Below are 16869 nucleotides of genomic sequence, written 5' to 3' on the forward strand. Positions count from 1 at the left end.
TTCTTGCTAAAAAATCTTCTTAGCGCAAACCCTTTCAGTGGACATAAGAGTGAAGAATGAAATGTCTATTTTTAATGATTTTGAGTGGATTTTTTATATTAACTTTTAGAAAGATAGTAGTAAAAAACATAGATTCGATGCACATAGTCACGTGCCTCTTCATCATGTATATTATTGGTACGATTTTAGATTTTTTAATTTTGAAGTGGAATCAAAGAAATATCATTGTGGAATATGAGGGGAAAAAACGCTATCTTATATATATTTAAAAAATTAATTATTAAATCAATTGTCATTTATTTATATGTATTATTTTATATATTTTTAATATATATATATTATCTAATTTAATAACTAAAACTTTTAACGTATATATAATGTTTTTGAAAAACAAATGAGTTCCTTCAATTTGTGAAATGGAATTCCAAAAAATGAAAAAAGAAACAAAAACAGAGAGTTTTTCTATTAAATCTATGGATGATCTCTTTTCCAATTTTCATTAACCACGAGCATATATGAATAATTTTGCTGGAGTTATAATTATTTCATAAACTTTAAATAATGTTTAAATTCTATTCTTTAAACCCCTTTAATTTATCAAAACAATTTGATAATAATGTTGTCAAGTTTATGAAATATTGAATAATTTCAAACAAAAATTTGAATTTGTAATGAATTTAAGGAAATAAAAATGGTAAGATACATTTCGTCTGTCTCTTTTCTACCTTTACTTTTGAGATTTTTTCCCCTTCAACCTATAACTTACAGGTTTACATAAGAGGTGCTACTGCCAATTAAATATGGAAAGAATAAGTAACGGTTTTTTATATGTTTATAGAATTATAGTGACACATCAAATTCCTGTCTTCCACAGCAGAAAAATAACCTCCTTTTCATTCTCATTTAAGGAAATGATTAGTCAACATAAATTCTACATTGGAGGTATTATTATTGGAGAAATGACGGATTAATTTTTTTTTTTCAATTTTATTTTTCAACTCAGAGATCCATATCCTAATCAATAGTTAAAAGAAAAGGTGCGCATGCTCAATATTAACAAACAAATAAAATATAAATTGATGTTAAGATAAGTATGGTGAATTGATGATAAACAATTTTGCTATTCCTTGCTCATAATAACTTAAAAAGAATAAAAAAGTATTTAACAGCATCTATATCTATATCTTTATTTAACCAACTTGGGTTGGTCGAGTGGTTAATTCACTCATCCGCTTAAGTAAGTGTTGGGAATTAGAATCCCACCTTGTACATGTAGCAATTCATTGGCCAACAATATACCCTTAAATAAAACTCAGATCCGCGACGGATTAGTCCTTGACCTGTCAGGTTAATCGACCTTTAAATCAAAACTTTATTTAATTAAAAATTTATTATTAGTTAATAAATTACTACGTACATAAAATATAATTCAAAACTTTTGATATTTATTTAAGCGATTGAGTGAGTTATCAAATCAAATTGATTCATATCTAATTATCTATATCTATGTATGTATGTTGATGGTACTGTGAAAGCTACAGCTGGGGTTTGTGTGTTTTATGAAAAGTGTCTTTTCCTCAGGTGGCCACCATGCATGTCTCTGAATTTGCAAGCTTTAGTTTTCATCTCTATTCTCCTTCAAAACCAAACCCGTGATTCTCACTTTTGGAATCTTACTCTTCCTTCTCTCTCAATGTCCTTCTTACCCATCACATGTCTTTGGTTTATTCATGATTTCCAATATTCACTCTCTCACCCATAATCTTTGGATGTAAATCTTCATTGAACAATGTTTCATTTTCTTATTTCCTGGGTGAGATGAGTTGATGAAATTGTTGCGTAGGAATGAAGCTGTTCCTTTTGCTTTTTTGGTATAAACAAAAGTGACCCTTCAAGTGGCACTTGTGAATTCTGATCCAAGGTTGCATCAATTCAGCATATTGTTGCTTCATTTGGTAGCTACTATTATGCCATTTGTTCAGAAATTGTACGACACTTGCAAGGCTTCCTTTTCTGCTGATGGACCCATATCACAGGAAGCTCTTGAAAAAGTTCGAGCCCTTTTAGGTAAATCATTAATGCTCTATAATGAGCTCTTGATGATTAATGCTCTATAAACAGCTTAGGGCATGAGATTTTCTTCACTGTTCTTGAACTTGCAGATGAGTTGAAGCCTTCAAATGTGGGTTTGGATCAGGAGGCACAGTTGGCGCGTGGATGGACAAGTTCTTTGAATGGTAAAAGGGGGCGCAATGGAAGCCATAATTATCCACCCCCTATCAAGTACATCCACTTGCATGAATGTGACAAATTCTCTGTAAGCATCTATTTTTGGTTGTGTTTGGAACCCTTCCATCAACAAAGCATGAATGTCAAAGTTGGAATCTTTGTTGCAGATGGGAATCTTTTGTATGGCTCCTGGTTCCATCATTCCACTGCATAATCATCCTGGGATGACTGTTTTAAGTAAGCTTCTTTATGGCTCTTTACATGCTAGATCATATGATTGGCTTGAGTTACAGGGCTCTTATGATCATCCTTCTCAAGGTAATCAAATTAATGCTTAATTAATTCCATGATTGTGTTGCAGAAATTATGGACCTTTAATTTGTTTGGTATAAGTACATATGTAACTCTGTTTCTGGAAAATAAGACAAAAATGTTTAGATAATATGAGCAAACCAATGATACAATCTATATGCCATATCCTCAATCAAGTTGCAGTGATTGTGTTTTTAACTTATAATAGTAATTCTTAGGCCTTGTTATTCTGAAAACTGAAAACAAATTATTGATTCTTGTTTATCTTTAAGGTGATGATCACTGTTAACCATGAGCCCTGTACTCAAAAGATGGACGTTTCTTAAGTCATTACATTTAAGAGTAAAGTATCGTTTTTGTCCCCAACGTTTAGGATAAGTTCTAAAGTTGTCCCTAACGTTTCAATCGTCCTATTTAAGTCTCTAACGTTTCAAAATCGTCTCAATTTTGTCCTGCCGTCAATTCTGTTAATGGATTCCTAACGGCAGGACAACATTGAGTCAGTTTTGAAACGTTAGAGACTTAAATAGAACGATTGAAACGTTAAGAACAAAAACGATACTTTACTCTACATTTAATTTACTTGATAACTTTCTAAACTATGCTATGTCTTATGAACTTTGATCGACAATGTAATATGTGGAGACTCATTCAATTGCAGCAAGACCAGCAACACTAGCAAGAGATTGTCAAATGAAAGCACCATGTGGCACAACAATACTATATCCCAAAAGTGGTGGCAACATTCATTGCTTCAAAGCCATAACCCCTTGTGCTCTCTTTGACATTCTTTCCCCACCATACTCAACAGAAAATGGAAGACACTGCTCCTATTTCCGAAGGTCTCCTCCTATCAAAGATCTTCCAAGTACTTCTCTTCCTCCTTCTTGTCCTAATAATAATAAGCCTAATAGAAAAAGCCATATCCTAACGTGTTAATTTGTTAAATAAAAGGTGTTGAGTTAGATAAAGCATCTGAAGTGACATGGTTAGAGGAGACTCAACCGCCGGAGAACTTGGTGGTTAAGAGAGGGCAGTACATAGGCCCTACTATAAGAAGACATTGACGGCCGAGATAACTATAACTAGTTTGTATTTTGGTGGAATCTCAGGTGCAGTCGACTTTACGTGAAGTTGATAACTGAGAGTCGATAGATGATTTGACTGATTTGACTAAATTTTCATGTAACAGCTCTCAACTATCAACTTCACGTGAAGTCGACTACAACTGAGTTTTCACCTTATATTTTATATAACACAAGTCACTCGTGTTTCAAAGTCAATAATAATGTGACATCTGCTTTCTATTACTGCTAATTGTACATACTATGACATATATGATGCCACTGATCGTGAATCTTAATTATGCTAATCAATCTTTCTCTACTCAAGTGTGTGAATGGAGTAATATACATTAAGTTCATGTGTCTGCACGTAGTTTACTAGTTGATGAGAAATTCAAATTCTTCGTTAGGTATATTACATCAACTCCATTCAATTTGTAATGTCATGATGTAATTCATCACCAAAAATATATTTAGTTAAGTCAAACGATAATTAAAGTATTGAACGTTTTCTATTTTATGCCGTTACCCAACCTCCTAAGTTTTTTTTTTCAGGTTCGGTTTTGGGCTTTGTGGACCCGGGAATTGTCTTCTTATCCAACTGCTCAAGCCCACAAGCCCATGCCTCTTGATTAATCAAAATAAACTAATAAAAACTGCAATAATTTGACTTCGTCTATACTTTTACCTTTCCCTCCCTCAGCTCCAATATATATATTTTATAAAAATTTTATATTCATTTAGTCAAATTTAATGATATAATTTCGCTCATAAATAGGATTGGCAATGGATAGAATAAGATAGGGTTTGGTCTCTACCCTAATTCTATCGGTAGGTTGAAAACTTTTATAAAATTCTATCATACCCTATATGTGGGTTGAGAATTTCTTAACCCTAACTCTATCCGCACCCTAAAATTCTAAACCCTACTCTATCCGACCCTACTCACAGAAAAATAACTATTCCAAATTTCATATATATTAATAAAATAGAAAATAAAAAACTAAGGTCAAATTAAAATTAAAAACAATAAAATCTTAAAGAAATCTAATATAAAATTACAAATAATATGATCGTTAGTTAGCTTAGTAATTATTTTAAGTTTTTATAAAAAAAAATTGTAGGTTCAATATTCACTTTCTTCACTGTATACATAACTTTTACATATATATTATATAATATACTAGAGGTGCGGGTAAAGTAGAATAGGGTATACTCTGAACCCGTACCGTACCCTATCTTACGCGCAGCGATTGGGTAGGCAATCGTACCCTAACGAGTTGGTCTAAATTGGGTACTCACGAGTAGGGTATAAATTGCCAGTCCTACTCATAAATTCATTGTTTTTTATAAATTATTTATGGTCGTTGTTCCTTGATCATTATATTGGTTTAATAATCCAAAGCTCCATCCCTAACCAACATCCTAGGTACATCCAAAAAGTATAAATTCAACTATGCCCTTAAAGGGAAGAAAAAATATTTAGTTTTTCTTAGTAATAATAATATAACTCGGCACATTGATATATATTAATAATATTTGATGGTGCTATGAGACACGATTCTCCTTAATCTGATGGCATTTTAATGTAGATCGTTGATGTATGTTAGTAATGCTAGGTTGGACGTCTTGATCCATGAAATAATAGAAAAGGCTCCAAATTCTTTGAAAGATTCTTGTGTGTGTTAATATAATGAGAAATGTCAACTCTCATCCATGAAGGACAAAACAAACCTTGTCATTTTTAGTTTCTTAATTATAATATTCTCCAATTTAGTCCCTCTTTACTATTTTATTTTTCTCTTCCACGTAGTTTAGTTTTCTCTAATAGCTGCAAAAACGTAACCCTTTATTATAATAATAACAATATAGTTCTTCGAATATCTGTTACCAGAAATTATGGAAATTTTTGAAGTGTGTTTGTCATGCTGATGTCATACTCTATGAGGAATAGTGGATGGACCCTCTAGAGAGTCTTTGCCATTTTTGGGAAATATGGGACAAAAATAATCCTGAATTCTTCCAAAAGAAGCTAAGAAACAAAAAAAAAAAAAAAAAAAAAAAAGAAAAACTCTATTATTTGTTTTGTATGAAAAATAAAAATCATATTCATATATATAAATCATAGGGTCCCTTTAATTATGATCCAGCACATATTTTGTGAGAGACAATTTTTCCTTGTTTGCTTTAATTTAATTTCTTCTTTCTGCTATACACGTGTGCCACCATTCCCATTATCAATTACTACCAAACTTGTATTAATGTCTCCCTAACTACTTTCTTCTGCATTGAACTTTGAATTCGATGCATGGGTAGCCTAATAATTCACGGTTTTAAACTCAATTATTAATATTTATATATTCAATCACAATATTGCACTGTTGAGCCATTTTTCGTTGCACTAGTATAATAATCTGTAGTCATAATTTAAAATCATCTGGACTAATTAAGAATCAAATTAACATGATACCAAATATGGATAATGAAATAAACACTGGCAATGCTACTTAACTTATTGACTTGGTATGATTGCGTTCATTGCATGTGGAACAACAATGGTGTATATAAAAACCATGTATATGGGTTGTAGTGTACTATTCAACAAATCAAAAGAATTGTGATAGATAGATGCATAGTTAGAAGTCAATAAAGTTGATGAAAGTTTTCAACTCCCTCTTCTCCTTTAGAATTGCCTTTTCAAGAAAGTTAATTCGATTGTTTCGATTGTCAAACATTTTGCTAACGAATCCTCTCCTTCCCATGCATTCCCTTTACAACAATAATATAAAGCTTTTAGGTTAAAAAGTGAAAGGACTACTCAATATGAAAGTAAATAATATAATATCCTAATTGGCCAGCTCTAAGTTTCTGTTAATTAATAATAATGCAAAAGCAGTATATTATATTTGGTGAATGCTACCCTATTCTCTCTAAAGTAACATGTAAGTTATTTTTTTTATGTGTCATATTTTAATTGGTTGTTTATTTTAACCTGAATTACTTTAATCTCATGAGAGTTAATAATATCTTGGAAGATGATAACGGCCTGACTGAAGAAGAAAATGGAACACCCAATAAGACGGTGATACTTAGGAGGCACAACAACAACGATAACAAAGGAGTGGGAGGAATAAACGCAATTAGAGAGAGTTTGAGTACCTTTTTTGGAAGAATTATTTGGGAAGAGAAAACAAGACATCCACTGAAACGGTGATGCTTGGGAGGTGTAACGACGACGATGAACGAGTACAATAGGGAGGAGTAAAGTAATTAGAGAGAATTGGAGTATCTTTTCTAGAAGAATGATTTGAAAAGAGAAAATAAGACACCAAATGAAACGGTGATGCTTAGGAGGCGTAATGACGAATGAGTGAGGAGGAGTAAACGCAATTAGAGAGAGTTGGAGTACCTTCTATGATTTGGAAAGAGAAAACGAAATACCAATAATTCGGTGATACTTGAAAGGTATAGCGACGACGAAAGAGTGAAGAAAGTGATTCAAGTTAAAGTAATTAATTTACTTTAGAGAGGGTTATTATATTATATTTTGACTAATAATGCATGGAGGAGTTGGACTTGATTTTTCTTACTTCATCATTGGATGTATGCAACAATTGATATATAAATTAAATCATCATTATCATTGTTAATAATAATAATTCCTTCCCCGTGCATGCAGGTAGTATATACAACTATACAAGTCTATTAGTCAAGATTCCAGTCATAACTCATGCACTTAGAAAAAGTTAATTACAATTTGTCAAATGTTCATCTACAATATATAATTTCACCAATTGCTGTTGAAAGAACCTCTAAAACTAAACTATATATACACGTCCTTGTTTATGCACATTTATTTTCTCCCACCAGAATTGATTATTTTATGTAATTATTTATTTGTTATAATACATACACACGCCCTTACATTATACATTATTAGTGCATTATTAAGCTCTTGTTGAATTGAAATTACTTTTAAAAAAGGCCAAGAATTAGACGACACGCATGGGAACTAGAGGAGGCCTGTGGAAACATGTGTGTTGCCATTAAAAAAGAAGTTGAAGAGAGTAGCTAACATATAAGAATTTGTACACAACAGTGGTATTGAAATAAGGGTGGAATTAAAGTCTAAGTTTAGGTGAGAAGAAATTGAAATGTTGATGAAGGAGTGGACCCCACACATACTTGCTTGCACCTAGCTATGTACTAATTATGAGATTAGGAAAAGTATAGGTAGACAATGAAAATATTAAACAATGTGAACAATGGATATATCGGATATTTATTTCACTATGTGTGCGGATAATTATTCTAATATTAAAATTTAGGTGGATAATTTGGATGATTATTCATGTTATTCAAAAAAATTATTTGTTACCTAACATAACCCTTAAGATTATTATTAGGTCAATTCTTTGATACTGACCATTTTAGTGTCGAATTTGTCTAATTTTTTTAAAATAAATTATTAATATTTTAAAATTATTTATTTTTATATTATTTAAATTAAATATTAATTTTTAACTATTTTTAGTAAATTAGGTATCAAAGTTTAGACATCATAGTGATTCCCTTATTATTATTATTATTATTATAACCATCATGGAGAATTTGATAAAATATATTTCACACAATTATAGAGCCAAAGAAGTCTCTAGCATAGGTCAACACAATTAAGATCATCACAAGAGAGAGAGAGAGAGATTTTAACAACTGTCAAGGGAGAGAGAAGCCCGGTGGCGGGGAGGGGGAGAAAAATGGTGGTAGTTGTCACATGATTTCCACAGTACAATAGGGACCAGCCGCATCTGTTTCCATTATGTAGGTTTATTACAATTTAAAGAGAACAATGCAAGTAGTATAGCAGCCTGTCCCAATATTGATAATTTTATTCTAATTAATAATCCTATATAGTCATTGTTCTTTTTTTCAATAATGTTTTTTGAAAAAAAAAAAAAGTATATGTATGTTTATTTAGATTAAATTATATAGCATTTTAAAGGTACTCTCATTCTTTCTTATTATAAGGAAAGATGACTAATGTTTTTCCTAAAAGAAAGTCAAACTTATTCTTCTAACATTTTCTAAGAAAAAACTTGAGTTGTATTTAATTTTATATTATATATGTCTTTACCAATATGGCAACATATATCCTTATTGGTTTATATTTATTTTTTAATATATAAGTTAAACTTGATGACTTCAAATTCTGCTGCTGAATGATAGAAGATATGGGATGTGAGACACCAACAAGAGACATCAAAATATAAACCAGGTATATGAATCCACTAGCTCTATCCAATATCCATCTCTTTCTTTTTCAAAGCATGATTGAAAGAGAAATTTTGAATATCTATCAACTTCAATAATCTATTCATGAATTATTATATTCTTTAGGTTAAACAGCTATAGGAGGTGGAGCTTTGGATCATCAAGCTAAGGAATTACTGATTGATGAAGATATGTTTTGGATCATCAAACACTTAGAGAAAGGCACATCATTAGAAGAAGCATCATCATCTTAAATGGTTAGTATTAGTTAGTATTATTATTTTCCATTATAGCTAGGGTGAAACATAAAAATGAAGAAATAAACTCCCAAAAGATCTATAGATATACATATAACATATGCTTTTGCTTTAGCAATTCTTTATCTTCATGAATTTCTTCAACCATCTTCCTCTTTGAAGGGTATGGTTTATTCTAGGGTCATGCAAGCCTTCCTTTCTTTCTTTTGCTGGCTTCTTATTACAATAATGTTTCCATCTAATTATTATTTAATTTCTTCTTAGATATATATATTTATAGTTTTCTAATAATATATATGTATGATGAGCATATAAAGCACTTGTTAAATACATATATCTTTCCAAAGAGTGCCTGTTAAATCTCACTCTTGCTTCAACATATATGTTTTACTAATTCCTAATATCTATCTTTAGCTCTATTATTGGCAAAATAAAAAATAAAAAATTTAAAAAAATTAATTACTAACTCATTTTCAATATATATTCTATGCGATTGTGGTTAATTTAATAATTAATTTTTTTTATGCACATAAAGATAATTGTTAAGTAATATGCTCTCGTCCACATGCCTAGTAATACATAGCAAATTAAATAAGCTAAAACTTAATTTTCTGTTTAATTATTCATCAGAAGTACTCCATGTTAGGAATAATCTTTATATATATATATATATATGCTTCTTTAATTGCAAGCTTAAATAATACTTTTTCAGCTGATCAATTCGTGCAAATATTTGGAGTTAACTCCATAGATGTATATGATTGAGTATGTAATGCAGTTAACACTATAAATTCTAGAAATTATGTAGAGATCTGAAGCATACACGCATTGGTGATCAGATCACAAATTCTAGAATGTAAATAGAAGAAGTTGGTTGCACTATTTATACTTAACTTATGACTTTCTGAACTAATTCTACTGATACGGTTGGATGGATGCTACATAAGTATATAAAATGGCAATGTCTGTCTTTATTCCTTATTAGGTAATGGAAATAAATAAATGGCTTGTTGGTTCTGCGCTATAATTTCTGACATTGTTACTTTACCATACATACCTCACCTCATAGAATTTCCGTGCAGCCCTTAGTAATTGTTGCAGAAAAATTACAGCTTGTCCTCACGTGTTCTTGTTCTTTTCTTTTCTTTCTTTGCATTAACATATATATACTCTTTCCTGTTTGATTGTTTGTTTGTTTCAGACGGTGAATTAATTATACACATTCCATAATACTGCTAATAACTTGGTTTGAGGTGATTGCACAAACAAATTAAACATGTCTAAAGAATATGCGGGTGAGATTATTATTGAAGAAGATGAGGAAACTTCTTCATTGGGATGTTGTTCCCAGAAATGCTCTTCATTTGATTTGAATGAAGAAGCAAGCAGTGAAGAAGAAGAAGAAGGAGGAGGTAAGAATAAGAAGGAGGAGGATGAGGCAGCATGTGAAGAGGAGATCAATGCGAACGGAAGATCAAACTCAAGAGAAGATGAAAGAAATAGTAACAACAAAAACAATGAGAGAAGAGGTGGAGTTAGGCAATATGTTAGATCCAAGATGCCAAGGCTTCGATGGACTCCTGAGCTTCATCTCTCTTTTGTTCATGCTGTTGAAAGACTTGGCGGTCAAGAGAGTAAGTAACTTAGACTGCGTTTGTTTATAGAGACACAAAATCGTGTTCGATAGAAGAGACATAGATAGAGACAATGTGTTCATAGACATTGAATTAGTGTATTTTGTGTCCATCCTGAGAAGAAGGACACAGAAACACTAATAAAGAACATAATTTATTTTTTATTTTTTCTTTCATTATTCTTGTTAATTTTTTATAATTATATTTTTTATTATAACTTACATCTCAAATTTTTTGAATGAAAAAAAAAAAATTTCATAATTTATTTTAGTTATCACCAAATAAAATACAATAACACAAAATTTTAGTTGTCAGTGTCTTATTCTATCTTATTCTCAAAAACAAACACAACCTTAATAACTCTTAATTATTAACTTTTACGTAAAAATAACTGTATTGGTGTATATATACAGGAGCAACACCCAAGTTGGTGCTTCAGTTGATGAATGTGAGAGGGCTCAGCATTGCTCATGTCAAGAGTCACTTGCAGGTATATATATTGACATGCATGCTTATATATTATTGAGAGTAGAATGCTCTTTAACATGATGCAAAGACATCACCACTTGTATTATTATAATTTCGTGATTATCTAATTTTTCATTTCAGATGTATCGTAGCAAGAAACTTGACGAGACCGGCCAAGGTGAGGGCTAACTTCAATTTTGTGTTGCACTGCAAATCATTAATAATGAATACTGAATTTCTTTCTCATTAGCGCAACAAGTACTGAAAATGGGAATTTTTGGAGGGAAAATAATTAAATACGAAAATATTTGATAAAAACAATTAATTAAAAATAATTAAAATTTATTTTATTTAATATTTAATAATTATTATAACAATTAATAAATATTAAATAAACTAAGTTTTGATTTTTTTTATTTTTCTAACATTACCAATTAAATAATACAAAATGAATTATGTCGTCAGTTATATATATTTTTAAACAAACTCATTGTTATTAATTTTAATGTATTGAAAGTATAAATTAATTTTTATGTATGTTTATTTTATAATGATTGTATAAATGATTATTTTTAAAAAATAAATATAATTAAATAATTATGTGAAATATTTGATACTGTTAATTTATTAAAATTAAACTCTTATAATAATGTAAGTTGTTTTTAAAGCAATTCATCTATTGCGTTTCAAATATTAAATTGCATTACTAATACTAAAATTTTATAACTTATATGAAAAAAAAAATACAAGTATTAAAAGAATTACCGACTTAAAATCTAAGTATATTGTTTGGATGAATTTAACCTTTGGCATTGTTAAATGTTTATATAAATTGGAAATCAACATTTGATTTACGTTTTTATTTTTAATATTTTTTATTTTTTAAATTTTATGAAAAAAAATAAAAATAAAAAATAAAAACAAAAAATAACATTTTATTATTTTTATTATTTTTTATTTTTTTATAAAATTAAAAAATAAAAAATATTAAAAATAAAAACACAAACCAAACAAATCTTTATCTATTTTAAGAATAAAAATAGGAATGTAATACAAAAAGATAATATTATACATAAATCTAACAAATATATGACGACTAATATTGGAAAACATATAACCTATATATAAATCTTTATGAGGATGGATATGTGCTTTTCTTGTTACGTAATTGTTGGATTATTAGGGTATGAAGAGTAGTGGCAACAAATTTAATCTGTGTATCTCATAATTATGGAAAGTGATATGTATGAGGAAATTCAATAACTTGAGCTGACAAACATTATTTGATTAAACACTGGATGCAGTATTAGGTCAAACATACAGATCGAGGCAATTGCATGAAGTAGTGGGACGTAGTAGAAATCATCATGAGTTACTCAATCCTCATCAGCATTTCAAGATGGGAAACGGTGGCATTATTCTTGCAACCAATTTCAACCATCATCATCATTTCCAAGGTTCTCTGATGCACCATCACCACCACCCCCACTTCTCCCTTTCATCACGTTCACATGCAATCGCCACCGATTCAGGGTATATATTATGCTCTATATATATACTAGCTAACAATTAAGTTACAGTTATCTTCGTCTCAAATTAATAATCGAAAATTATTAGATAATTTAATAAATTTAACTCGATTATCATTTAATAATTTTAGATTATCAATTTCATACATAGAAGTGGAGTTTAGGTGAGACAATAGAGGTCATAATTTTTCAAATTTTTTATAAAAAATTAATAATATTTTTTTAAAAAATAAAAAATAATTCAATTAGATTCAAATACTTTACTATGATTTAAAACGTTCAGATTTAATTCTCATCTCATCTCTGTTCATACAAAAATACTTGCATGTGAAGTCGACTTTACGTGAAGTTAATACTTCAAAACCGTTTAATAAAAATTTACTCAAATCAGTCAAATCATCTAACTGTTTTCAGGTATTAACTTCACGTGAAGTCAACTTCATCTGAGTTTTCACCGTTAATTAAATATAAATTTGAACCTAGCGTGTGTAATCTCTTTCTATTTTAGGCAACATCAATTGTATTTGAATCATCAAGGATTGAGAGTAACAAGCAACGAAATTGTGTCCTCATCAAGTAATCATCAAGGAAGATCGAGTTCAAACCAAGTTCAAGTGATGGATACGTCTTGCAGAATTGCACCAATTAGACCAAGTCATTTCCTTGAAGAGAAGAAGTGGCCTCCCTTGGAAATTATGAACAATCATCATCAATGGAAGTTCAAGGGTCCTACTATTGGCAACATTCCTGAATCTGTTCAGCCAAGTATCAGAGAGTATTTATCAACCTCCAAGAATAATTTAAGGCTAGAATTTGATCCTCCATTTCGGATAAAGGTAAAGTAGTTAGGGTTAGAAATTAATAAGGGCATACACTGGATGAATAATATAATATAATGTTTTTGTTCATGTACTACTATTATTTGCTACATATGCAGTTGAATGAAGTGAAGAGGGAGAAAAGGGAGGAAAGGTTGCCCGATTTGCAACTAGGTTTGAGTCATGGCGGAGATGGAAGTGATGATGATTGCAGAGAAACACAAGAGATCAGCACTAAGCTTTCACTTTCATAGATCCAGACACTACTACTACACTACTCTAGCTAGCTGCATGCCTAGCTGCTTGTTTTGTCAATATTAATTACATTTCATTAATACAACAACTTAGCTAATTAATTTCTTATTTGTCAGCAATAACTCAAACACAGAACTAGATATAAAGGATCTCGCCATAAAACTAAATGACATGTGTGATAAATGACTTAGAATCATGAGTTCCCATTGGCTATTTATCCTTTATCCTATCAAAGTTTTTGGCACATGCAGCATTATTCAAGGAAGAGTGTTAGAGGACAGCAGATTTTGTGATTTGTACTCATCAATTAGTTATTATTAGTATTTTTAATGGTATGAAATTACATCTAATAATGTGAAATTATTTAATTTTTTTTTGTTAATTAAATGTTGGCCAATTTTTTTTTTTTGTAATAATATGGGGCACTAGCCCAAAAACAAAAAGACTACACAAAAATAATACGAGAGATAGAGAGACTCATTAAGTCATCAATAAGCAAGCTCTGAAGATCTGAAGGAGGCAAGTCTATAAAACTATAACCTGTTAATTGACTCTGAATACTTCTAGCTAACTAGTCTACACACCGATTCGCTTCCCTATAAACATGTCTAAATATAATTTTCCAAGGTTGCTTCATCAACTCTGCTATCTTTCGGATTATGTGGCTGTGGCCATGACTGTCACTGGAGTTTCTCTTAATGTACATGATTGCATTTAGAGAATCCAGCTTTACTATAACTCTTCTCATCCGTAGACTCCATGCTATCTGTAAGCCATAATGAACTCCCCATAGCTCTGCTTGGGTGGCTTGGCAATAGTCCAGGTTCGCCCTGAAGCCTCCGATCCATTCTCCCTCATTAGTTCTGATTAGCCCACCACAGCTCACTTGCCTGCTAATTTCTCGAACTGAGCCATCAATATTCAGTTTCACCCATTCCTAGTTGGGGAGAGCCCACGCTATAGTTGAGATGACTGGATCTCGCTTCACTTCTACAAGTTTGCTCTTCTTGAAGGCCTCCTCTATCCTCCTTGTACTCTCCATAATAATCAAAATGCATCTATCAATTGTAGGTCTACTGAAGACAGGTTTCATGTATTTCTTTGTTTCTCTATTTCCAAAGTCACCAGCAAATCGTCATGAAAATATCAGTCCAAGCAGTTGAACTACCATGAACTATGGCATTTGTGAGATTCAAGTTTAGCCCGCTCTTAAAATTGGCCGTAAAAAAGGTAGCAAGAATACTCGGCTGTACTAACTTATTCCAAACAAGAGCTACACACGGGCAGTCCCTCAGCGCATGTAAGGTGGATTCTTCTTGATTAGGACATATGTGACAGTATGGAGGAGTTCCCATCAGCCTAACTCTTCTCTTGGCCGTGAATATTCTATCATGAGCAACCTGCCATAAGAAGACTTTAGTTCTTTCTGGACTCCTCCATATTTCCTTCCAATTCTCCGTGGTTTTCCTATTTTCTTGAGTTAGGTGCTTATAAGCCGAGGCCACTATAAATATACCATCAGCAGAGTGTTTCCAACTAAGCACATCCTCTTCATTGTTTGGTTGGGGGATGGATATTCTGAATATTATTTAACATTGTATCTACTAATAAGTATGGTTGCATAGCTTGAAGGTTCCACTCACCAGATTTAGTTACATACGCACTGACTGCTTTGTACTTTAATTCCTCAGGGATTGATCTTGTTAGCACATCGTGAATGCTCTTTAAATCGTTGTGTCAGTTGTCATGCCAAAATCGAGCACTTTTACCATCACCTAAAATCCAAGAACAACAATCCTTCATATTTGGCTAAAGCTTGGAGAGCTCCTTCCAAATAGGAGAGCTTTTTTGCTTGTAATCACACCTTCCCAAATTAAATTCATTGCCCTTGTTATTGCTAGTTAGGATTTGCACCCATAAAGCTTGTGGTTCTGTATAGATCCTCCATATCAGCTTCAGCAGGAAAGCATCGTTCATAGCAATTAGCTTTCGGAATCCAAGACCTCCTTGTCTTTTTGGGAGGCAGAAGGTGTTCTAGCTTACATGGTGAATTTTCTTATGATTTTGCATGTCGTCCCAAATGAACTGTCTTTGTTTTTTTTTTTTTTATTAAATTACAAATCTCTATTGGAATTCTGGAGTGTTGTATTTTATAATTGCCCATAGATGTAATAACACTCTTGGCCAGGGTAATTCTACTAGCAAGAGTTAAGCATTTAGCCTTCCGGCCTTTTAATTTGTCATTGACTCTTTGCAAAACATGCTTAAATTTATCTTTTCCTGATCGCCAAATTTTAATAAGGAAAAGTCTAGAGGGCCAGCAACTTTTTCAAATTCTGGCCAGCATGTAACCAGCAAAAAAAAGTGAGCCATTGGATAAAATCTCACACTAATCTCACACCATTAAAATCATCATTGATGACTATTTGATGGCTACAAATTACAAAAGTTGCTGCCCCTAATACTCCTCTTTTAATAAAATGTTACCTCTACACTTTTTATTATTCAATTTTATCTAATAAGTTGCAATGCAATGCAAGCTGTCTTTTAGGCCTACATTTAAGGTCCATTTTAATCTTTGGGCCGAGAGCTTTTATACTTTTTTTACTACACTATTGATTTGAAGACATAGTTGACATCATTGACAAAAAAAAAAAAGACATAGTTGACATCATCTTTAATTTTTTTTTTTTCATACATCCTGATATAGTTAATAATTACCTTAATTTCAGTGGCAAAAGTATTTGCCTCAATCCAAAGCCACACAAGTTCGAATCCTAGCAGTGGCTAGGTTAGTGTGTGTGAGTGGGTGTGTGAGTGTGTAACCTAGGATTGGGGGTGGTCCAATCCATCGACCAAAAAAAAAAAAAAACTAACTAGGGTAGCAATATATGCTGTGGCCTCATTAATTTGGCTAATAACACACATGGATATCAAAATAATGTCAAAATAAATGGTGGGAGTCATTTATTTGGTTATTAATATTGAAATTTAAAGATTTTTAAAATGTTTTTTTGCTAGAACTTTTTTTT

At 31.3% G+C, this 16869-nt stretch overlaps 2 protein-coding genes across 3 annotated transcripts; both read left to right on the forward strand.

The window, feature by feature from the left end:
* The first annotated feature begins 1471 nt into the window (after positions 1-1471).
* Positions 1472-3932, forward strand: LOC107624144 (plant cysteine oxidase 4). Of its 2 annotated transcripts, none has more exons than XM_016326610.3 (5): positions 1472-2067; positions 2163-2317; positions 2397-2466; positions 3203-3409; positions 3496-3932. In XM_016326610.3, exons 1-5 carry the CDS (start codon positions 1968-1970, stop codon positions 3606-3608), a joined length of 645 nt encoding a protein of 214 aa, XP_016182096.1. In that variant the 5' UTR covers positions 1472-1967; the 3' UTR covers positions 3609-3932. The 2 variants fall into 2 exon arrangements, with proteins under 2 accessions (XP_016182096.1, XP_016182095.1); XM_016326609.3 differs by having other exon boundaries at positions 1529-2067; positions 2397-2547.
* A 4815-nt stretch (positions 3933-8747) lies between these two features.
* Positions 8748-14071, forward strand: LOC107619947 (uncharacterized). The gene is made up of 8 exons (XM_088503393.1): positions 8748-8880; positions 9003-9133; positions 10335-10767; positions 11181-11257; positions 11377-11413; positions 12540-12768; positions 13273-13600; positions 13702-14071. The coding sequence occupies exons 3-8, from the start codon at positions 10410-10412 to the stop codon at positions 13834-13836; spliced, it is 1164 nt and encodes a 387-aa protein (XP_088359519.1). The 5' UTR covers positions 8748-8880; positions 9003-9133; positions 10335-10409; the 3' UTR covers positions 13837-14071.
* Positions 14072-16869: the final 2798 nt, after the last annotated feature.

This window comes from Arachis ipaensis, chromosome B10, assembly GCF_059453495.1.
Source record: "Arachis ipaensis isolate K30076 ecotype BB chromosome B10, ASM5945349v1, whole genome shotgun sequence".
Taxonomy (NCBI): domain Eukaryota; kingdom Viridiplantae; phylum Streptophyta; class Magnoliopsida; order Fabales; family Fabaceae; genus Arachis; species Arachis ipaensis.